The sequence below is a fragment of the Solanum dulcamara genome, chromosome 6 (assembly GCF_947179165.1).
Source record: "Solanum dulcamara chromosome 6, daSolDulc1.2, whole genome shotgun sequence".
NCBI lineage: Eukaryota > Viridiplantae > Streptophyta > Magnoliopsida > Solanales > Solanaceae > Solanum > Solanum dulcamara.
This window is the reverse complement of record NC_077242.1, coordinates 8,496,658-8,520,784: the sequence shown is the minus strand read 5'-3', so window position 1 is coordinate 8,520,784 and position 24,127 is coordinate 8,496,658. Positions and strand designations below refer to the sequence as shown.

General features: G+C 34.6%; 1 protein-coding gene across 1 annotated transcript; it reads left to right on the top strand.

The window, feature by feature from the left end:
- The first annotated feature begins 1,466 nt into the window (after positions 1 to 1,466).
- On the top strand, positions 1,467 to 24,127 carry LOC129893439 (agamous-like MADS-box protein AGL66). Its single transcript, XM_055968968.1, has 11 exons — positions 1,467 to 1,720; positions 21,085 to 21,282; positions 21,377 to 21,412; positions 21,524 to 21,548; positions 21,642 to 21,703; positions 21,895 to 21,901; positions 22,052 to 22,113; positions 22,239 to 22,338; positions 22,522 to 22,572; positions 22,693 to 22,729; positions 23,732 to 24,127. Exons 2-11 carry the CDS (start codon positions 21,098 to 21,100, stop codon positions 23,755 to 23,757), a joined length of 591 nt encoding a protein of 196 aa, XP_055824943.1. The 5' UTR covers positions 1,467 to 1,720; positions 21,085 to 21,097; the 3' UTR covers positions 23,758 to 24,127.

Below are 24,127 nucleotides of genomic sequence, written 5' to 3'. Positions count from 1 at the left end.
TACGATGTTTTATGTTGATCACTCATAGAAACTTGTACTTTATTCTTCCAACAATAATTATTTATTCAAAATTCTATTTAATATTATTTTAGAAAAACATTTATAGTATGAGTTGATATAGACGTGAAACACACGTGTCAGGACACTAGTATTATATTAAAAAGCATGAACTCCAACATATAACAATAACGAAGCTAGAAATTATAAGGAAGGGAGGAGAAGATATATTTAAAAGGTGTAATTAAGAGAGTTAAAGAGTGACCTTTTTATTTTTACATATTACAATTAATTTTAAAATGAAAACAAAGATAAATGTAATTGGGGGCCATATAGAGGTGCCACGTCACCTTATTTAAATCTAACTTCATATTATAAATATATATAGATGTTTTAAAATTTTGATTTCACAACTTTCACTAGACACGCAATTAATAATCATAAAAAAATTTACATCCATTATTCATAAGGAACTTATACTTTATTATTCCATTTATAATTGTTTACTTAAATTTTTAATTGGGATAATTATTGTTATACCCCAAAAAAGAAAATTATTTACCATTACATATTCCATTACTTCCATATCACTTGTTTTTAACTATCTCACGCATTTGATACCATGACATTATATAATATACTCTGATGATATCAAGCAGTTTCGCTGAAGCATTGTCTCTTTCTTCTTGATACCATCAGAGTATAATATACTTTGATAATATCAAAGTTAAACATGGGAAGGGGCACTTGCATAAATACGTTTGATACCATGAAAGTATATATATACTCTGATGATATCAAGAAAAAAGAGGCAGTGCTTCAGCGAAACTGCTTGATACCATCAAAGTATAATACACTTTGATGGTATCAAAGAAGAGTTGTGCTGCTGACGTCAGCATGACGTCATGCGCAAAATTAAAAGGGAGAAAGTGGAGTAAAAAGGTAAAAAGTTTGGTTCATGAGTCTATTAATGATAAATAGTTTGGGTTGAGTCCAATTTAGGTAAATAGTTTCACAATTGGTCTATTTTGTATAGTTTTCCCTTTTTAATTTAATAATATTAACATTATTTAAAAAAATAATGTACTACTCCCTCCATTCCATATTAAGTGAATTTTTAAGGGACTTTTCATTGTTCAAAATAATTGAATTGTTCAAAATTCAAGATAGATGTTTGAAACTTTTTTCATATTTTCCCTTTCATTTATTGAAGTTTTATATTTTCTAGGAGATAAATCACACTACTTGCAAAGTTATATTTATGATTTTATAAAAGGCAATAGTGAAAAAATGATTCAAATTATGTCGTTAAATATTTTTCTTAATATGAGTGCATTGCCTCACAAATTCACTTAATATGAAATGGAGGGAGTATATGATTTGACATTCACGTGCCATGCACGTGCATCAAAACTAATTTGAAATAAATAGACTTTGGAGACTTTGAAGACGAAATAGGCTATATTTCTGTAACTGAAAAAAAAATTAAATTGTCAGTAATAAATGCACCTGACTTTTAAGTGTATTTAACTCCCCTAAGTCAGATTAGGAAGTGGATTAGCTCTGTCATTTTGAGAAGTTCTGCTTTGGGCAAACGTGCTGTGCGACAGACGAAGAATGGCAAATTCTGCCTCTTTGATTTTCCCGACTCTCATCTATTTAACGTTTCATTCTCAATTATGTATTCCTAAATTCATCTTCATTGTATCAATTGATCTCCCAGGTATGCTTTTGTACTTCCCCTCTTCCTATTTTAATGACTATTTGCATAGTTAATTTGTACTAATTTGTTGCTTGAAATCAATTACTAGTACTGTTATGTGTGTTTACCCTCAAATGTATGTATGTGTTCGGTATAATGTCCTCGAAAACACACTTAAGAATGTGATTTAGTGGTCAATAAACGTCTTAGGCTCAAATTTCACTAGAAAAAGAAAACCCTAAGTGATTTCTTGACTAAGGCTTATTAAACAATTTCTAGATTTCAGGTTTTTCCTGAATAATTAGTGGAATTAGTTAAGGTGCGTGCAAGCTGGCCCGAAACCTCAGTTGTCAAAAAAAAAATGTCTGTGGAAACTTTCTCCTTTGGTCAAGAACTCAGTAAACAGCAGGGTTCATGTAAATCATTTTTTTGAACCACCATTGGCACTATGATGAGAGATTCTTTTAGGTTGAGAGGATTCAAAATATATATATATATATATATATATATATATATATATATATATAAATATGACTTGTTATTGTCCCCTTTGCTCAGTATAATTTTCGAGGAAGGGGATTCAATTTAATCCCCTTAATGGTAAATACTAGCCATGAAGTGTTTTTGGTCCTTTTCACTATCATTCTCACTACAACTATTATTCCTCAATGCAAACAAGTCGGGGCTGGCTATGTCGACCTTTCACTGATATTGTTTCTCCATTCAAATTTTCTCAATTCTCAAGCCAATGTTATATAAAATGAAAAATATAAAAATAAAAAGTACCATAAGTTATCTATATTTCCTACTAGCGTAAAAATATCTAATAGGACTAAAAGACTCCTAGAAAACATACACCTAAACTACTAACATGACCAGAAATCCGAACATAATTGATATCACCTGTATGGATATTTTTTCCATTGTGCCTTATCTTTCACCAAGTCAGCATAAGATTCCAAGAGATTGTAGGTCTTTTGAGAACACACCCGTTCTCGTTCATAATATTAGTTTATTCCTTCCTTGTACATTTGTCTATGATGGGTGAGAGACAAGGGAATGGATGCATTACACCTATGGTTGTTGGGGTTTTGGGGTCGAGTTTGTGTGAAGAAACTTTTTGATGATAATGGGAAATGATGGGAGCTCTTAGAAATTTAGAAGTTCCCGGGGTGGAGTATGACAAATGCAGAAAAGAGAGAAAATGAAAAAATAAATAAATAAGAATCTAACCAAGTACTGTACTTGTCGATGACAATAAAAAGTGATTGGAGTTCTTTGAAACATTGGAAAGTATCCGGGGCAATTTAATGTGTGGGGTAAGGCAAATGTGGGAAACAGAGGGGAATAAACGAAAAAGAAAGAATCAAAGCAAACAAGAAACTTCTTGATTAATGGGAAGCGAACATTGAATGTTGGTAAGTATTGGGGGCAATTTATTATTTGGAGCAAGACAAATGCGGAAAAGAGAGAAAATCAAAGCAAAGAAAAAACTTGTTGATGATAACGGAAAGTGATGTGAGCTCTTTCAAGCCTTGGGAAGTATCTAGGGAAATTTAATGTGTCGAGTAAGACAAACGTGGGAAATAGAGTGAAAGAATTCCTATTTTGTTTTTAATTTTTGAAAAAGGACTGTACCATACGTATAAACTTTCGTAGGATTTGAGAATGTTTCAGGTAGATCAACTGTTAAACTATTACCAAGAAATGGAATATCCTAATTGAAACATTTATTGCCACATGGGAAAGGATTGATGGAAAGGAAAAACATGACACCAATGAGCTTGACAGCGGTGCACTATTACAATAGGAATAAGTATATACAATCCTACTTAGAATAATAATAAGAATAATCTATAGTATCCTACTTGGTAAAAAGTTGTATTATAGTGTCTATAAATAGGATCACTGTGTAATAATGTGGATATACAATTTAATAATATTTTTCTCCTATATTTCTCACATGGTATGAGAGTATTGGTGAGAAAAAATCAAGGGAAGAAAACTTAATCAATTTTCGTTCGATTAGAGTCACTTATTTGTGTCATCTTTTATTCTGTGGGTGTTGTACAAAAACCAACACCTCCATGAGGCTCAAAAAGCTCAGGCGATCAAACCCCAACCAAAACCACCAGAAAATATCACCCCACGAGCTCTCACGCGTCGACTAGAAGTAACATTTTCCAGCGAGATCCAGGTTACGCGTCGGTGCGTTGTGTTGTTTGTCGATTTTTTTCTGTTGGAGTCGTCCAACCATTCCAACTAGACCCTTACAATTTTGACCAGATTCAATAGCCGAAATTAGGGTTCCGATGAGATCTGGATTTTCAGACAACCAAATCTCTGCAATCAAGTGTTTCTTGCCGTTTTCAAGTCAAATTTTGTAAAATATCTTTTGGTAGCGTCGTTTTTGTGTCCAAAAATATGGGAATTGGAAGTTCAAGCCCTATAATCACTTCAGAACCATTTATGGAATGTTCAAACTATTTAGTTAGGGCCTCCTCGATTGAGTTGTGGTGCAAGACTCAAGGTATCCAAGATCACTTAACGAACAATGCTTGTGTGATAGTTGAAACGATAAAGGCTGTTCAGAAAGATGCAAAAGTCAAAGCACAACGGGAGAAAATGGATGCTCAATTATGTAGTCTCTTGCGCTCTATTGATTCCAAGTTGATGCCCTTGTTTCACCCATTTAGACATGTTATTCAGTTTGGGAAATGGCACGTGCTTTATACACTAATGACATATCTCGATTCTATGATGTGATATCTTGGATGACTAGCTTAGAGAAACAAGAATGCGATATGTCTACTTACTTGAGACATGTACTTGCAGTCATGGAGGAATTTATAACGTTGAGGCCAGTCACTACAAATGCAGAAAAACAACAAAAACATATGAAGACATCATTTCTAATTTTTACACTTGTTGGACTTCCTACAACTCATGATTCAGTGCGTGATCATATTTTAGCTAATCCTACCGTTCCTACAATTGATGAATCATTCTCTCATCTACTTCGTCTTGCTTCGCCTCTCCATCACAAAGTAGTTTCATCACTCACGATTGACTCCTCTATTCTTGCATCTCAAACCATAGAAAAACGAACATATCAATTTTTAGAGAATCAGCAAGGAGGAGGGCGTTTGGTGAAATCTCGATCCAAGTATAGTTATTATCATAAACTTGGACACACTCCTGACATATGCTATATTTTTCTTGGTCCACCACCCAGTTATGGTCCTATTTCTCTAAAAGAATATAATGAGTTCCTTCAGAATTGAGCAAGTAAGCAGACATCTCCACAAGTAGCATATGTTGCTCCGCTAATCAACCATCCAATAATGCTCATATTACTGAGACAAAATATGTTGAGTTCCTTCAATATCGAGCAAGTAAGCAAACGTCTCCACAACTAACTTCGGTTGCTCAACCTGATGTTTCTATTATGGGTAATTCTTTTGCTTGTGTTTCATAGTTTAGTACTCTTGGATCATGGGTCATAAACTTAGGCAGTTCTGATCATATCTTTGGTAATAAATTATTTTTATCCGATATTTTTTATTCACAATCTCTTCCTGCTATTATTTTAGCCAATGGGAACCAAACAAAATCAAAAGGGGTTTGAAAAGCCAAACTATAACATCCCAAATTTTTTTCGCCAAGACTCGAACCATTCGTAGACTCGAACTGAATGACTTGTAATTTTATATATGAGTTAGGATAAATTTCTAAGTATTTGAAGGTTAAATATGATTTAGGGTCATAAGGTATCCCTAAAACCAAGTCAAGTCCAAGGAATTTCTATCGGCTAAGTTTCCGAATGAGTTCATATAAGGGTCAACTTCAAATGATCATATATCCTATAATATAATAAATTGGTGGCCCATGACTGATCAAATTAAAGGTATTTGAGTTTTCTTTTCAATGCCACCAATGTTGTATTTTTTGGAGTTTGGAGTAGAAAGTTATGATCGTTTTACTAAAGCATGTCCGGACAGAATAATTCAGCGAGCTCACCTGCCAATTTGGCAACTTGCCGAATGGTTCAGCGACAAGAAGATTTAGCTCACCGAATGAATCCGAAATCCTCCATAAACCGTTATTTCAGGCGAGCTCAAACCCCCTTTGGCGACTCACTAAATGGTTCGGCGAGGAGACCCCCAGCTCACCGAAATTGTCGACGGGATTTATTAAAAGGTTATTTTTCTCAATCTTTCAACCTAATAATATTCTTATACATAGAGATACTTTCAAAATCCCAAATTCTCCCTATCCTAAAGATCAAGAACTTCAAGAAAGGGATTTCTCCAATATTGGGAGATCTAAAGACTCCAAGATCAAGATCTCCTTCACATATCCATAGATTGGTTTCTCAACTTCAAGATACAAGGTTTCAAACCCAACACTTTTATCCAATAACTCCTAAGATTCAGGTATGTAAGGCTAACACAAAGTTGGAACGAGTTCGTCCATGTGCCCCTTCATCTTTATTGATTTAAGTTGAGTTGAGTTGGAGTTTTCGAGTTACTTGAATTGAATTCTTGAGTTATCTATAGTCTTTTGGGTTCCTTGTACATATTTAAAATACGTATTGACGTTATTCATGTGTTGAGTATTTGATTTGGATGCATGTTCATGTCTTCATACACATGAACCCTAATTGAAGATTATATTTGATTTTGAGCATTGATTATACAAGAGTTTGAATTTTCACATAAGTTGATTTTTTCATTATTTTGAACATGGATATCTTGAGCATAAATGATGGTTTTGAGATAAAATTTTAATGAGTTGTGATTAATTTTTAAAAATATATTTCTGAAAGAACTTGTTGATTTGAGCTTGAGTCGTGCCCGAGTTGAATTGAAAGAGTCTTTAAGAATTTTAACCATTTTGATCATGATTTTGCTATTCATTATTTTGAGTCGAAATTGCATGTTTTAAAGAGATTTAAAAGAGTTGAGTATTTAATCTGAATGAGTGGATTTGATTGAGTTGATTTAAAAGAGCATAATGATTGAGATGAAATTGAGTTTCGATGGAAGTCCAATGAGACTAGTCGAAAGGTTTGATTGAACTGATTTGTTTAAGTTACATGAGCATTTTGAGTTTTGGGAGTAGTATCGAGCACCGAATTGAGCGAAAGTAAAACTCAATAACTACTTAGCCAGTATAGGAGAGGATTGGACCATTTGAGTCGGATGTTTCCTTATTTCATTGTCTTGAAAAGATAGGACTTGATTGATTGGTGGATCCAGATTGGTAGATTTTTCCTTTACCTTGGTAAGTATTGGATGGACGTGGCAACGACGTCGGTTCGTTGTGTATCACCTACTTATAGGTGGTGGGATTGTTGTCGTTTAAGAGAAACTCCAGATTGTGCATGAAAGTATATGACATGTTTTGAACAAGTTATATATTATTGAGTTCTTCTTAAAGCATTGTTATATTTTATACTTGCACATAAAGTTGGGTGAGTTTCATTCTATCTTGAGTTCCTTTGATGTATTGTTATTTCATTCTGCCATATTACGTACTCAAACATTCCACGTACAAACGTCCATTTGGGACTGCATCATAAAATGATGCAGGGACATGTGTTAAAGATCATCAACAGGCGTTTCTTTGAAGATCTATTTCTTTCCATATAGTGGTGAGACCTCCTTGCCTTCGAAGGGATCATATTCATTCTTTCCATTGCTTATGAGTATTTTTTTTTTGAGGTAGCCATAAACTTGTCATTGACACTATTTAGGTAGTAAAGATAGAGGCTTTATAGACTGGATAGTGATGGATTTATTTTGATGTCTTTAACTCTTGATTAGTTTTCTTTCAAACTATGTTTTTAATTTGAATGATGGAGATTGATGATTGAGTTAGCCCACTAATATTTATTTTTCTTTTAAACTAAGTCTTCTGCTGAATCAATAAATGTGTGATCAGGCCAAATGAATCGCTTAGGAGCCCGCAATGACTTCTGAGTGCCGGCCACACCCAGGGTATCCTCTCGAGGCGTGACGCAAATCCATATTTTCTTTCACTCTAGACTCTATTCTTTATGTCCCATGTTCTCCTTTTAATCTGACATTTGTTTGTCGTTTGACGTGTGCCCTACATTGTGGTATAACATTTTTTGATGATGTTTTTAAATACAGGACTGAAGTACATGAAAGATGATTGGCACACGACATGAAACACATGCAAGACCTTTACTATCTTACCTCTTTAAATTCCTTCACTGCATGCTCCGTTACAGATTCTCCAGACCTAATTTTCGTAGTACCGAGGGACGTTCAGAGTCTATATTTTCATTAATTCATTATGATATTTGGGATCATAGTATAGTCCGTTCAACCTTAGGATTTTGTAATTTAATTAGTTTCAAGATGATTATTCAAGAAGCATTTCGAGTTTTCTTAATGAAAGATCGTTCTGATTTAATTTTTATATTCAAAAGTTTCTTTGTTTAAATACAAAATTAGTTTGGTGTTTCTATTCATACTTTTCATAGTGATAATGCCTAAAATACTTATCCTCCTAATTTCAGGAGTTTATGACTCACCAAGAAATTATTCACCAAACATCTTATCGATATACTCCTCAACAGACTGGTGTAGCAGTAGAAAGGAAGAATATGCCTCTAATTAAGATTGCTCTCTCTTTTTGTTGAATTTCGTGTTCTGCTGCATTTTTGGGGTGCAGTCCCTGCATCGTGTTATTTAATCAATAAAATGCCCTCATCTTCTATTCATAATCAGGTTCTACATTTCATACTGTTTCTGCAGTCATATCTTTATTCTATCCCCCTCCTTGTCTTTGGAAGCATATGTTTTGTTCATAACTTAGCCCCAATGAAAGATAAATTAGCCCCTTGTGCTCTCAAATGTGTCTTTCTTGGTTATTCTCGAGTTCAAAAAGGGTTTCATTGTTATTCACCTGATCTTTATCGATACCTTATGTCCATCGATGTCACATTCTTTGAATCTCAACCTTACTATACATCTTCAGATCATCTTAATGTCTTTGAGGTCTTACTTATACCTCAGGCTTCACTTGTTTTGAATTTTGAAGAATCTACGGTTACTTCTACATCTCTAGTTATAGTGCCACCACTTTAGACTTATCATCGTCGTCCGCATCCAATATTAGTCCCAGATTATTCATGTCATGCGTTGGACCCTGGTCCTATCGCGGACTTACCTCCTCGTAGCCAACCAATCACACTTCAAAAAGGGATATGATCCACTCGAAATGCTAATTCACACTATACTTTCTTGAATTATCATCGTCTATCATCACTACATTATCCCTTTATATTATCTTTGTCCTCTGTTTCAATCCCTAAGACTACAGGTGAAACACTTTCATGTTCTGGATGGAGGCTACTTATGATTGATGAGATTTATGCTTTATATATAAGTGGTACTTGGGACCTTGTCTCCCTCCCTGCAGGTAAACCTACTGTTGGTTGCCGTTGGGTTTATGTAGTCAAAATTGGTTTAGACGGTTAGGTTGATTGGCTAAAGGCTCACCTTGTTTCTAATGGGTAACTTAAATATTTGGGCTAGATTATAGTGACACTATTACTCCTATGGTTAAAATAACATCTATCCGTCTTTTTCTATCTATGGCTTCAGTTCATCATTGATTGATTCTAAGAATATTTTTCTGCATGATGATCTTGAGGAAGAAGTCTATATGGAGAAACAACCTAGTTTTGTTGCTTAGGGGGAGTCTAGTACCCTTGTATGTCGATTGCGTAGGTTACTCTATTGTCTGAAACCGTCTACTCGAGCCTGCTTTTCAAAGTTTAGCATAGTAATCCAAGAGTTTGGCATGACTCGTAATGGAGCCGATCACTTTGTGTTTTATCGACATTCTGCACTAAATCTGTGTATTTATTTTATTATTTACGTTGATGATATCGTTTTCACTGGCAATGATCATGATTGTATCACTAATTTCAAGAAACATCTCTTTCAACATTTTCATACTAAAGACCTTTGCAGACTGAAGTATTTTTTAGGTATTGAGGTTGGCTAGTCTAGATCAGGTATTGTTATTTCTAAAGGCAAGTATGCCTTAGACATTCTTGAGGAGACAAGAATATGGGGTGTAGACCCATTAACACTTCTATGGATTGGAATGTTAAACTCCTTCCAAGATAGGGGGAGCTACTCAGTAATCTTGAAGTTATAGACGTCCGGTTGAAAAGTTGAATTATCTCATATTTACTAGACCTGACATCTCTTTTCTTGTGAGTGTTATAAGTCAGTTTATGACTTTCCCTTATGATAGTCATTAGGATGCAGTTATTCATATTTGCAATATATAAAGTCAGATCCTGGTAAAGGACATATCACCAGATATACAGACGCTGATTGGGAAGGATCACTCTCTGATAGATGTTCTACATCCGAATATTGTGTTTCAGTAAGAGGTAGTTTGGTGTCGTGGAAGACTAAGAAAAATAGTGTGGTTGTTTGATATAGTGTAAAAAGGGCAGCCCGGTGCACTTATCCCGCTATGCGCAGGGTCCGGGGAAGGGCCCGACCACAAGGGTCTGTTGTACGCAGCCTTACCTTGCATATCGAGCAATGGTTTCAGCAACTTGTGAATTATTTTGCATCAAACAGTTGCTGAGAGAACTAAAATTTGGAGAAAAAGGTCATACAAAACTGGTGTGTGATAATCAAGCGGCCCTTTATATCGTATCAAATTCAGTGTTTCATGAGAGGACTAAGAACATTGAGATTGATTCTCTAGAGATATTGTTACAAAATTTGTGAAGTCAAGTGAACAACTTGCAGATATCTGCACCAAGTCCCTCACCGGTCATCATATTAATTACATTTATAACAAGCTAAGTACATATGATTTGTATGCACTAGTTTGAGGAGGAGTGTTGGATCTTGCTTGCCAGCTTCAGAATATCAACTCAGAATAGGAATAGGTAGACACAATCCTACTTAGAATAGATATAGGAATAATATATAGTATCGTACTTGGTAAAGAATTGTATTATAGTGTCTATAAATAGGGTCCTAGGAGTGTCTAACCATTATTACGAAAAAGAACAGAATATATGGACATCAAAAATTTTCCTGGAAGCTGTGAACATATATATTACTGTTAGGTCAAGGGTAAAGCTAATAGACGAGAGGGAAGGAAGTCACTCAACTAAGTGATATGAACTATTTTTTCTTATAGATATTTTATAGTTGTAGAATTATTAAGTATCATGTTTCATCATTAGCTGGGCGGATTTACGCCATAAGTTATGGGTCGGCAGCACCAAGTAGCTTTGGTTCGGACTCTATATTTGTGCCAAAAAAATCCACACAATATGTACAATAAACCTATTCCAGTCCCAATTGTTGTCCTGTCTAGAATCTGTCTAGAATCCAAAACCTATAAACTATCTTGAATCCGACTTTGACGTAGACGTGTTAGTTTCTCTATGTTGCAATGCTATAGGCCCACTAAAAATAAATAGTGCTACTCTATACTGACATAAAATTTGTTTTACTGATTTATTATTTTAGTTCTTTTTACTGTAATCTTCCCATACACCTTATACTTCTGTTGAGGTTAAATATAAATTCTTCGATTTATACGTTAAACTTATATCATATAGCCTTTAAATACTAGGAAAGGTGATAAATAGGACTTGTCTAAAGTCATTACGTGAAAGAAAGAGCTAAGGAGTTACTGTTATTTTCCACTCAGCAGGTTACAACCCATAGATTTCTGTTCATTAATTGTAATTTGTATGGATGCAGGTTACCTTACTATGGATGTGTAGAAGAAAATCTAGTGTTGACTAAAGATTAGCACTGAAACTTGTTTTCTTCACAAAATCTGTTATGATCCTAATGCCAAAAGTCCCACGTCGGTTAAATGGGAAGCCGATGTGGGGTTTATATAACCTTGGACCCTCTCACCTTAATAGCTAACTTTTAGGTGTCGTTTGGTTTGAATACAAGTTATGATGATATTCGTTATAATGTGATAAGTTATGCTGAGATTAGTTATGATGAGATAAGTTATGCTGAGATTATTTCTTATTGAGTGTTTGATTTGTTGTGTTCAAAATAATATGCATTGCATAAATTTTAAGAAATAGGTTGTTTGTTTACAAAATACCCACTTTATTTAATTTTTTTATATTTTCTTTGCAAGCTTTAGTTATTCATTATTCATTCTTAAAATAAAACTTTCATCTTCTTTACCTTAAATATTTTTATGTGTGCATTTCCATGATGTCCGTATGTATTTAAAAATAAATCTTTCTTCTTATTTAATTTAAAAATAGAATTTTCTTTTTAAGTTTGTTGAAGTAAAAAAGGATTTGTGAGAAATCAAAATATAAATAAACATAAGAATCAGTCAAATAAATTTATAAATAAAAATTATATTATATAGTGTAATGTTTTAATAGAAAGAATATGAAGAATTATCATAAAAATAAGGAGTGAATGTTGTTATATATTGTATTAAAAATAATGTAAATATATATGAATGTGAAAAGTGAGGTATAAAAAATATTTAAAGGGATATATTTGTCATTTACCTATTTTATCCCGGGATAAGTTTGTTATACCCCATTTTAACTCGGGGTCAAATGGTGCCCAACATATTGGTGATTCCTAAATTATTTAATTTAAGGAGTCGCCATCTATTTTTTTTAAAGAAGGTAAATTAGGATATCTAAATAATTAACTAATGTAATGCTAAAATAAACTCCAATTAGTGGTCTACTTAACTTATGTGATTCTAGGTAAGTGTTCTAATTATTCTAAAGGAAAGGGGTTAAACATCCTTTAAGATTCGTTAAAAAATGATTACCAACCAAACTTAGGTTAATTTATTTTTATTAGAAAAACATCTTTTGTACAACTAGTTAGACGAGAATTTCTTAAAACTAAAGATGTCAAATTTTCAGCATTATATAATATGTATTTTTTGCCCAAAATATATATTTTTATCCACTTAAAGGTTGTATTTCTTCTTCAAATCGGCTTGTTTAAGGTTTTCCAAAAGAGTTGCGTTTTTAACTCCAAGCATGTCAATGCTTTTTTTTTTAATACTAAAAAATTAAAAATTAAAGGATGCTTTTGTACAACTAGTTAGACAAGATTCTGATGCTTTCAAAATTAAAAAATAAGTTAAGTAAATAAAACTCAATTAAAAGCATCATTCTAAATAAATATACTAAACCCAATATCTAAAGGATAGATAGACGAGTGACTACATCTTACTATTGTTCTTAGTTGATTTATACAAATTCAAACACAAATAAAGGCAAGCATCAGTATAAGTGTAAAAATATGTAAAAACATTAACCAAGGGATAACAACATATGCATGCAGAAAATAAAAATATAGAGCTTTGAAGTGAGGAGGAAGTGATTGAATTTTTTTTTGGAGTGAATAAATCACTATAGACTCAAGCCAAAATGCATATACTGACCGCTTCTCTGATTTGGACAGAGATGGAGTCATATCATAACTCCACATGTGCTCTCAAGTGTACATGTAAAAGAGAGTAAAGAAATTAGTAAAACGATTCAATTTTTCATTATATTAAATAAATCAAATATAGAGTCATGTAAAGTTACAAACACAAAATACAAGAATACAAAATATGCAAGAGTTAAGTGTTGGACAAAATACCCATATTGAAATGCATGACTTTCGGACCAATAAAAAAATAATTAAATAACAATATATATCTCTTGAGCATAAACTAGCAAATACCCATTTTTGACTAAGGAAATCATTTTTTTTAAGACGTGAATGAAATTAAAATAAAAACCCATTCAGATTTTTTACCTACCAATTATTTAGAGTTTAAAAGACAACTTTTATATATATATGCTAACAGAACATGAAAGGAGTTTAAAGCTTCATAATTTAAGTCATCAACCAATACCTAATCCTAAGACTAAATCATCAATTTTTAAATTCATGATGGCTAAAACGTGAACGGAACATGACTTTAGATCTATACTGATCTCAAACGAGAATAACACACATTTTTTAAAAACATCATTTTTATTATAGCTAAAGTGAATAGAGATAACACTTTATCATAATGACAACGAAAACAGAGGAACATGGAATGAATATTACTTGTTGCAGGGCAGTGAACGAGAATGCTTCGGTCACGAATCTACCTTGCTCTTTAAGTAAAGTCCGATGCAGTAGAGAGAAAAAACTTGAAAATTCTTTGCAAGAAATATTTAAAAAAATCAGATTGTAAGGATTTTCTATAAGTGTTTAACCCCCCCCCCCCCCCCCCCCCCCCCGTTTTTTTTGTTCAAGATTCTTCTCCTTGTTCAAAACTCCTTCTGCCTGCCCCTCCTCTTTTTTTAGAGTGAGTAATAGAACAGATATAGGGATATGCGGATGAATAAAATAATAGAGAATGACGGATGAATAAAATAATGCGGAATGGGCAGATGAACAAAATAATATGAAATGGGCGGATAAATGAAGTAATACGAAATGGGCAGATGAATAAAATAATGCGAAATGGGCGGAGAAATAAAATAACACGGAATGGGTGGACAAATAAAATAATACGGAATGGGCCAACTAATAATATATTGGAGAACGAATAGGCGTGTGTGGTGTTAGGAAAGTGTAGAAATTGAGGGATGGATTAATATAATATTATTTATTATTTGCTGAAATATTGCATGATGTAGTATTAATTATTAATGTAGGAATTAAATATTGTTAATATAGTATTAATTATTTGCTGGAATATTGCATATGAATTAAATATTGAGTTTAAATATTGTAGTAGTCACGTGGGAGTGTGGGAATTGTATGGGTTAAAGTTAGTAGTATGGGGTAGGGAATATAATAATGTATAGGGTGGTTAGGTGTATTAAAAAATGGTTATAAAAATTGCTACAAGGATTAAAAAGGAGTCAAAAAATGTATAAATCAAGATAAAATTAAGAAGTGAGGTCGGCTAAAATTTAAATAGAATAAATTAATACAAATTAATTAACAAGCTTCTTAATTCTTACAAAAATAAAATAATTAACCTAATCGTAAACTAATTAATTCAAAAATAAAAGTTACTAATTTACGAAATAATTGATAAGATAAAAAAATCCTTTTTAGATCAATTCTGAAAATTCCTAAAAGGTAATAACTATATAAAAAAAACTATATGTATTGTCTTAAAACAATGAAGATGACAAAATTATTTTAAAAGAACTTAATTTTTTTTTGAGTTTTATAAAAGCTAATTATTTCAATTTATTTGAAGTTGAAGAAGTCTAAAAATAAGATGAATAAACATCAATTAATTAACGAACTTCTTAATTTTGAAAAAGTAAAATAATTACCTTAAGTTTAAACTAATTAATTTGAAATAGAGTCTATTAATTAAGCCAAACTAATTAACAAAATATTTAGTTAAAAAATAAAAAAATCTTTCTGAGACGATTTTCGGATAACGATAAAAGTAATAATTATATAAGTAAAAATATATATTATCTTTCAAGAATTTTTAAAAAATAAATATATATTTTGATTTTTTTTTAAATTATGTTGTGGAGGTCAAAAATTGGGTGTCAACAAGTTATCCCGAGATAGTATACCACCCAAGAGGAGGGATAACTTATCTCGGTACTATTTATTAATCCCGAGATAAGTTATCCCGATCTTGCCAACCAAACACCAACTTAAGTGCCACTATAATTTGATGCCGGGATTATTTAGTGTTATCCTTCACACCAAACGACCCCTTAGGGTGTGGTTCTGTATCATTGGTTTTGTTATGATCCTAATGCCAAAAGTCTTACATTGGTTAAATGTGGAGCTGATGTGGGGCTTATAAAACCTTGGGCTCTCCCACCTTAATAGCTAGCTTTTAGGGTGTGGTTCTCCCTTGGTTGTATCATTGGTATCATAGCAAGTCATCACCCTTCGTGCCCACCGTGCCACGGAAAGGGCTACCTTGGAAAGAGCTACCTACTTGTGGTAGAGTTAAAGCTGCCCAGAGTGGAGCCATCGAGGACGACGGATGTGGAGCGTGGATGTTTTTATGATCCTAATGCCAAAAGTCCCACATCGATTAAATGGGGAGCTGATGTGGGGCTTATATAACCTTGGCTCTCCCACCTTAATAGCTAGCTTTTAGGGTGTGGTTTGCCCTGAGTTGTATCAATCCGTCGTCCTCGACGGCTCCACTGTGGGCAACTTTCACTCTACCACAAGCAGGTAGCTCTTTCCCAGGTAGCCTTTCCGTGGCACGGTGGGCACGAAGGGTGATGACTAGCTCTGATACCAATGATACAACCCAGAACCACAAGTACAACCAAGAAGTTAGGGTGTTTGCTGACCACCATTTCTCCCTTTGATGTTTCTATAGCCAATGGCAAAAGGATACAAAGCAATTTTGTGTGTAAAAACTTGTACTGGAAGATGCAAGGAGTTACATTTGAATCTGGTATGTTGATTTTACCAATTGGAGGTTGCAGCATGGTGTTGGGCATCCAATGGTTGGTTTCTTTAGGGGACATACTATGGAATTTCAAGAAGCTCAAGGTGGAGTTCAGTATTAAAGGTCATAAGGTGTCGTTGAGGGGTATGCAACCTCCTTCGAACAAGGTGGTCCAACAGATGAGTATGGACAGGTTATTGGCGAAACAAGTGGAGCTTTGTATGATTTCTGTGGGGGTGTTCAGGGATGAACCGTCATAAGAGGGTGCCAGCCTATTCTCATTGGAAGTTTCTCAGGATGAGGTAGTGAGTAAGGATATTCCTGTTATTGAAGAGTTACTAGATGAATTACATGGGGCTAGAGTCTTTTCCAAGCTGGATTTAAGGTCTGGTTATCATCAGATCATAATGTTCGAACCTGATATTCCCAAAACTGCCTTTAGAACTCACCGTGGACACTATGAGTTCTTGGTAATGCCATTTGTTCTAACCAATTCACCATCAACATTCCAAAGTCTCATGAATCAGATCTTTCACAACTACCTTAGGAGATTCATCTTAGTGTTTTTTGATGATATCCTAATATACAGCTCGAATATGTCTGATCATTTGTTTAATTTGAGGAAAACTTTCCAGATCCTGAAGGATAACACTTTGTTTGTCAAGCAGAGTAAATGTGAATTTGGTGTATCCCAGATTGATTATCTAGGGCATATCATATCAGGACAAGGGGTTTCTATGGACCAACGTAAAGTAGATGTTGTGTTGAACTGGCCCTTGCCAGTGACTATCAAGCATTTGAAGGGTTTTCTAGGCTTAGCCGGGTACTATAGGAGGTTCATAAAAGGTTATGGCATTATTGCAAGACCTCTGAATGATTTGTTGAAAAAGGGGAATTTTACATGGGATGCTGCAGCCACTGTGGCTTTTGAAAAACTGAAGACAACCATCACTTCTGCACCAGTCCTTGCCCTTCCTGATTTCTCCAAAGCGTTTGTGGTTGAAACGGATTCTTCAGGTGGAGGGATAGGAGCTGTACTAGCTCAAGACAGCAGACCCATTGCCTTCTTTAGTCAAGGTTTGTGTGACAAGAACAATGCCCTCTCAGTATATGAAAGAGAGCTTCTTGCATTGGTTTCAGCAGTTCAGAAGTGGAGACCTTACTTGCTAGGTAGGCATTGTGTGATCAAGACTGATCATCATAGCCTTAAATATTTGTTGGAGCAGAGAATAACCACACCTAGCCAACAGAAATGGTTGGTCAAATTGCTAGGATATGACTACACCATTGATTACAAGAAGGGAAAGGACAACACTGTGGCTGATGCTCTTTCTAGGATGGATGAACCTATTCAGCTTCACAGCATTTCTGGAGTTGAATCAGAACTTTTGAAAGAGGTGAAGCAATCTTGGTTCCTGGATCCTACACTCAGGAGGTTGATTCAGACTATACAAGCCGGCCTGCCTCACAAACATTATTTTAGATTCCATGCTGGTATTCTTAGTAGAAAAGGCAAGTTGATGGTTGGTAATGATGCGGCACTGAAACAGAAGCTCCTAGACTTCTACCATGAGAGTGCAATAGGAGACATTCAGGGATCACAGCTACTCTACACCGACTGAAACAAGATTTTTTCTGGAAGAAGATGAAACAGGAAGTGTATGCATTTGTGAGGCAATGTTATGTTTGTCAAAGGTGTAAAGGAGAGCATGTAGCTTACCCAGGTCTCTTACAACCGTTACCCATTCCTGTTGGAGTATGGAAGGACATCTCCATGGACTTCATAGAAGGATTGCCTAAAGTTGCTGGAAAAGAGGTGATTTTTGTGGTCGTAGACAGATAAGGCTGCCCATTTTTTGGCTCTTAAGCATCCTTACACAGCTATGGATATAGCACAACTTTTCATGAATGAGATATGTTAGGAACGAAAATAATTAGGTGACATGCGGGAGCTAGCAAAGCAAACTTTGAATGACCATGAGTAAGAAGACAAGCGAGAAATATACCAAAAGAGACACAAGCATTTAACGTGGTTCGGTCAACCGACCTACATCCACAAGAGGAGATGAGCAATCCACTATAAATATGAAAGTACAAAATATTGAGAGAAATAACCTCACACAATTCACTCGGAATACAAAGAGGTTCACACAAGTGATAACGTATCACTTGTGTCTCACAAATTCTCCCCTACACAATACTCTCAAAGCCCTTTAGGACTACATTGTGAATGCTACTAAGTTAGAAGGAATAAGCAGTCATAAACTTTTTCCTACAAGAAAAAGGACTAGCCAAATATGGAGACTTTATATTTTCCTTTTAGGAAAAGGAAAACCCAATTATACTAGGAAAGTCAGGGCAAAAACCTAACAAGATATTCAGACTACATGGTATGCCGAGGTCCATTGTTTCAGATAGGGATGCTGTCTTTACAAGTCGATTTTGGAAGGAGCTTTTTACCCTTCAGAAAGTCTCTCTTTTGACATCCACTGCGTACCATCCTCAGACAGATGGTCAGACAGAAGTGGTTAACAGATGTTTAGAAGGTTATCTCAGGTGTATGACTTTTGAGAAACCTAGGGAATGGCCTATGTGGTTGCCTTTGGCTGAGTGGTGGTATAACACTACCTTCCATTCCTCCATTAAAATGACTCCTTATGAGGCCTGCGTGCCCTCAAAGCTTGTTTGGCTAAGGCTCAGAGTTGAATGAAATCCCAAGCTGATAAGGGAAGGACTGACAGAACTTACAGTGTTGGTGATTGGGTTTATGTGAAACTCCACCCTCACAGACAACTTTCACTTAAATCTCACACTTTCCAAAAGCTCTACGCTAAATTCTTTGGCCCTTTCCAGATTGTGGCTACTGTGGGCAAAGTAGCGTACACCTTGGCCTTTCCAGCAGATTCCAAGATCCATCCCACCTTTCATATTTCCCAGCTAAAGAAGAAGATTGGCTCTCATCCTACTTCAGTAATTCTACCTGTTGTGCACTCCTATTCAGGCCATGTTCTTCTGGTTCCTGAGGCCATCTTAGATAGACGAATGGTTCAGCAGAATGGCAGAGCTGTTTCTCAATGGCTATCAAGTGGTTCAATGCTCCGGAGGAAGATAGTACTTGGGAAGATCATCATGCTTTTTGCCAGCAGTTCCCTCAATTTCATCCTTGAGGACAAGGACAGTTTGATGGGGGCAGTATTGTTACGGCCCTATTAGAATGAATTTGTTTTAGCTCAATTCGAAGTACTGTATAAAGTAGTTAAAGGTAGTTAAACAGTCACATGATTAACACATGCTAGAACTAGTCTGTTAGGAGGGAAAGTTAGTTCCAACTAATTGTGGGGAACATCTCTTTGTATAAGTAGGAGTTAATCCTGGATGTGAAAACAGATTTTGGATTCTAACAGATCAATAAACTCTTTTCTTCCTTTTCACTCTGAATTTCTTCAGAACTCAAAGAGTTCTCGAGTGAGCTGTTCAAGAATAATTCTTCCATTTGTTCTTTATGCAAACTCTGTTTTTCTTCAAACATCTTGTTCGATATTAAGGGATTGTATCATTGGTATCAGAGCGAGTCATCACCCTTCATGCCCACTGTATCACGGAAAAGGCTACCTGGGAAAGAGCTACCTACTTGTGGTAGAGTGAAAGCTGCCCAGAGTGGAGCCGTCGAGAACGACGAATGCGGAGCGTGGTGGTTTGTTATGATCCTAATGCCAAAAGTCCCACATCGATTAAATGGGGATCTGATGTGGGGCTTATATAACCTTGGGCTCTCCCACCTTAATAGCTAGCTTTTAGGGTGTGGTTCTCCTTGGGTTGTATCAAAATCTTTCTATTTCTGATTCAATATTAGATTTTCTATTCCGGTCCCAATCGGTGTCCTGTCTTTGAATCCAGAACCTACAAAATTAGAATCTTGAATCTGAGTTTGACCTAGACGTCTTAGTTTCTCTATGGTGATGTTATAGGCCTACTAAAAAGAAATAGTGTTACTCTATACTGACATAAATTTGTTTTACTGATGTATTATTTTAGTTCTGTTTAATGTGATCTTCCCATACACCTTATACTTATCTTGAGATATCAAAATATAAATTCTTCTATACATTAAAATTATATCATATAGCCTTTGAAATTCTAGGAAAGGTGATAAATAGGACTTGTATAATAATTTGTGTGAAAGAAAGAGCTAAGGAGTTACTGTTATTTTCCACTTGGCAGATTGCATCCCGCAGATTTCTGTTCATTAATTGTGTGGATGTGTAGAAAAAATGTAGTGTTGACTTAAGATTTGGAAATAAACAACATTATTAGCTCTGAAATTATATCATATAGCCTTTAAAATTCTAGGAAAGGTGATAAATAGGACTTGTATAATATCATTGTGTGAAAGAAAGAGCTTAGGAGTTACTGTTATTTTCCACTCGGTAGGTTACAGCCTGCAGATTTTTGTTCATCAATTGTGTGGATGTGTAGAAAAAATGTAGTGTTGACTTAAGATTTGGAAATAAACAACATTATTACCACTGAAATTATATCATATAGCCTTTAAAATTCTAGGAAAGGTGATAATTAGGACTTGTATAATATCACTGTGTGAAAGAAAGAGCTTAGGAGTTACTGTTATTTTCCACTCGGCAGGTTACAGCCTGCATATTTCTGTTCTTTAATTGTGTAGATGTGTAGAAAAAATCTAGTGTTGACTTAAGATTTGGAAATAAACTGAAACTTGCTTTCTTCACTAAATTTTTCTCTATCTGATTTTCTATTAGATTGTATTATAATAACTGCTTTGACTTAAGACTAGATGTCAACGGATTAAATGCTTCGACCTTTTTTTTGTCTTTTTTTTTCTGTTGATCTATAAATTTCTCAGTTCATTGAAGAAGAACCTTGCATCTAACTTCCAATTCTAGTTTTCATCATTTCATGGGTCGCAATAAGGTTGAGTTGAAGAAAATTGAGGATTCAATATCCCGTCAACAGTTCTATTCAAAGCGCAAGGATAGCATTATAAAGAAGTCAAATGAGTTGGCTGTTTTATGTGAAGCAGATGTTGGCCTTTTAATGTTTTCTCCAGACGGTGAAGTGACCAGCTATTCTAGCAAAGAAAGGTGAATGGAATTTCTACAATGATCTTTTTTGTTTGAATATTCTATGTTTCCTTAATATTACAGAATGTGATATGATTTTTTTTTGGTTTCTTAGTGTTGAGGATATCATGCTTCTTGTTGTGAACCAGCGGTATGTTTATTTCAATATGCCAGAACCATGAATTAGACTTTGCCAATTCCATTTAACTGACCATCTCAAATGTTTTTTTTTCGGTTGTCCCAATCCACATGATTGTTGAAGACTCATTCCAAATCCAAATGAACAGGTACTAAGTTTTACACATCTTTTACTGATCGGCAGCCTCTGCCGGCAAGTCCTTGGAGTTTCATCTGACCTTAACATGCCTTCCATTTTGCAGCATTTGATGCAGAGTCTCACACAGTCAAAAAATGAAGGAGAAATGGTTAAGAAGATAGCTATGTATGCCACTCTCCTTTTGCACTTCATTTATATGTATTAGTCTATTAGTTTGTCAAAGCGGATACATGACTTCTCGTTCTTTTCTTTTCTTTTTTCCTTTTTTGCTTGGTATTTTTCTATGTGATTGAATAATTTTTGTCTCTTTGTTGGGTACTTTGCGATGCTGATCATGATTGGTCAACGTGCTTTAGTGCCGAGGTAAGATCTGATGCTTCCTCATTAGTGCTGATTGTGTATACTTAAAAAATCCTAGGATATATCACTCGGATAGGGTAATATTTAGAAAGGGTGCGTCAGCCAGTAGTTATTACTGAAAACTCGTAACTTGATATATTTTCTATGTATTAGGCTCATGAGAAGAAGCTTAATAAGCTCAAACAAACACTAAGTGAAGCACAACAGAAAATAAGGTTGAAGAGTTTCTCACTCTCTATTTCCTTCCGTCTTTCTTTTTTTGTCCTGTGTCTCTTTTTTGATATTCTAAAGATTTCCCTCTTTTATAAGGAATAATGATTTTTTCCCTTGGACCGTGCAGGTATTACGAACCGCAAGTGGAGAATATCAGCTCAGTCCAAGAAGCTGATGCATATAAGCAGTTCCTTATGAGTGCTATGGAACAGATTCAACAATCAAAAGTGAGAATATCTCAAAGCTGATGCAATTTTTTACTTCTATTTCTTAGGGCTAGAAACTCTGAAGTAAACTTAAAGCTCAGTAAATAACTTCCCCAACACACACATACACACACAAAAAAAATGGTACCAGTTGGTTAGTTGAATTAGGACCGGCATGATCATGTTTTGTACTCTTCTTACCAGGCAAAACTCTTGGGTGGCCAAGAATTTCTCCAGAGAAATGAATATGCCGCGGTAAAGTAATTTTAAACTGAACAAAATTGCCATTTTTGATTGTCATGTTTTTGAAAGGATGCTTAATTGTTTTACCCGACATCCAGTATGGAAAGTAACTGTTAGAATTATAATTTTTAGGTGGCTTCTGTCAACACAGAGGATACGGCTGCTGCAGGTAATGAATCTTCATATTCAAATGCTTAGTGGTACTTAAGATTGATAATTGTCATTTCCTGTTTACATGTCTTTTGAGTGCTTTGTAGTTCGATTTCCTCAAGTTGATGTCGGAATCCACACTTCTTCGCAGGGGTGCAAAATTTAACCCAACCCGTCCAACCTGCCTAACCTGTTTAAGTTTGGGTTGGCTATTGACCTGCTCATTCATTAGCTCAATCCATTTTAACCCATTAAAAATGGGTTGATATGTAACCTGAATTGGCTCATGTGAAATCTTGTTAAAATATTTTTAAAAAACTTTTTTTTTTCAATTTAATATGTTATATATAGCCATAATAAAGAATTTTTTTTTATTAGAAACTAAAATAGTTTAAAAGAACAAATAAAACAATTAAGCTTAGTAAAAGGGTTGGGTTGAGTCTTGACCTGTTATATAACTCATTACCTAGCCCATTTTGACCCAAACAAATTTGGGTTAGATTGGGTCTTGATCAAATTTTTGTCTTAACCCATTATGATCCGCCAAAACTTGACTCAACCCACCCAATTACCACCCCTACTTCTTCATTTAAACTCATATGTGAACTTTATAGCTATTTTTTTTATTAGGATAATTACGCCACATGGCCATTCGGCAAAAGTAATTACCAAAAAAATGACTATTTGCTATATAAACATGTATAATCAGTGTATATTTCATGTATAGTCATGTTATATTCAGTTTTTGAGTGTATCATAATGTATATTTAGTGTATAGCTCATGTATAAGTAATCTATATTGTATAATCAATGTTATACTTTCTATGACTTTTGGTAAGCTATATTGTACAGTCACTCTATATTTCCTAGGATTTTGGCTATTTTTTATAACAATAAAATATGGCTATATTTATCGTAAACTAATTAGTTTATTGTATATATTCGAAATTGTCCCTTTTTTATTTTCAAACACTTGCATGTTACTCCGATCCGCTGAATTCTTGCTTCTCTGAATTTGTAGGAAACAGTAGGGGATGGAAGTTCTGAGGAAACAGACCAGATTGCGGTGGAGAAGTAGCTTCCGTTGTCCAACAGCTACAACAGGAATTACGTTATACTAGTTTATAAGTTAAGAACTTAGTAGAATGAATAACTTGCACTAATCAAGCAAGCAAAAGTATGAATAATGTTGCATTTGTCTGTTATTAATGCAACTTTTAGAGTTCTTGTATGGCATCAAAACATAGGTATTGTGTTTTGAAATAGAAAACAATTTGGTTTGATTTGGTTTTTGATAATTTTTGCATCCTCCTAGTTCATAAGGTTTTCCTTAACCTTTAAATTAGGAGCTAAATGTACGAGCTCTGAAAAGATCAGTTTCTTCTATTCATTTCGTAAGTGATCAAGAAATCTTAAT

Coding starts and splice junctions, on each gene's coding strand:
- LOC129893439 (XM_055968968.1), top strand. CDS start 21,098: ATGGGTCGCAATAAGGTTGAGTTGAAGAAAATTGAGGATTCAATATCC. Junction 21,413..21,523: donor CTTCTTGTTGTGAACCAGCG/GTATGTTTATTT, acceptor TGATTGTTGAAG/ACTCATTCCAAATCCAAATG. Junction 22,339..22,521: donor AACAGATTCAACAATCAAAA/GTGAGAATATCT, acceptor TCTTCTTACCAG/GCAAAACTCTTGGGTGGCCA.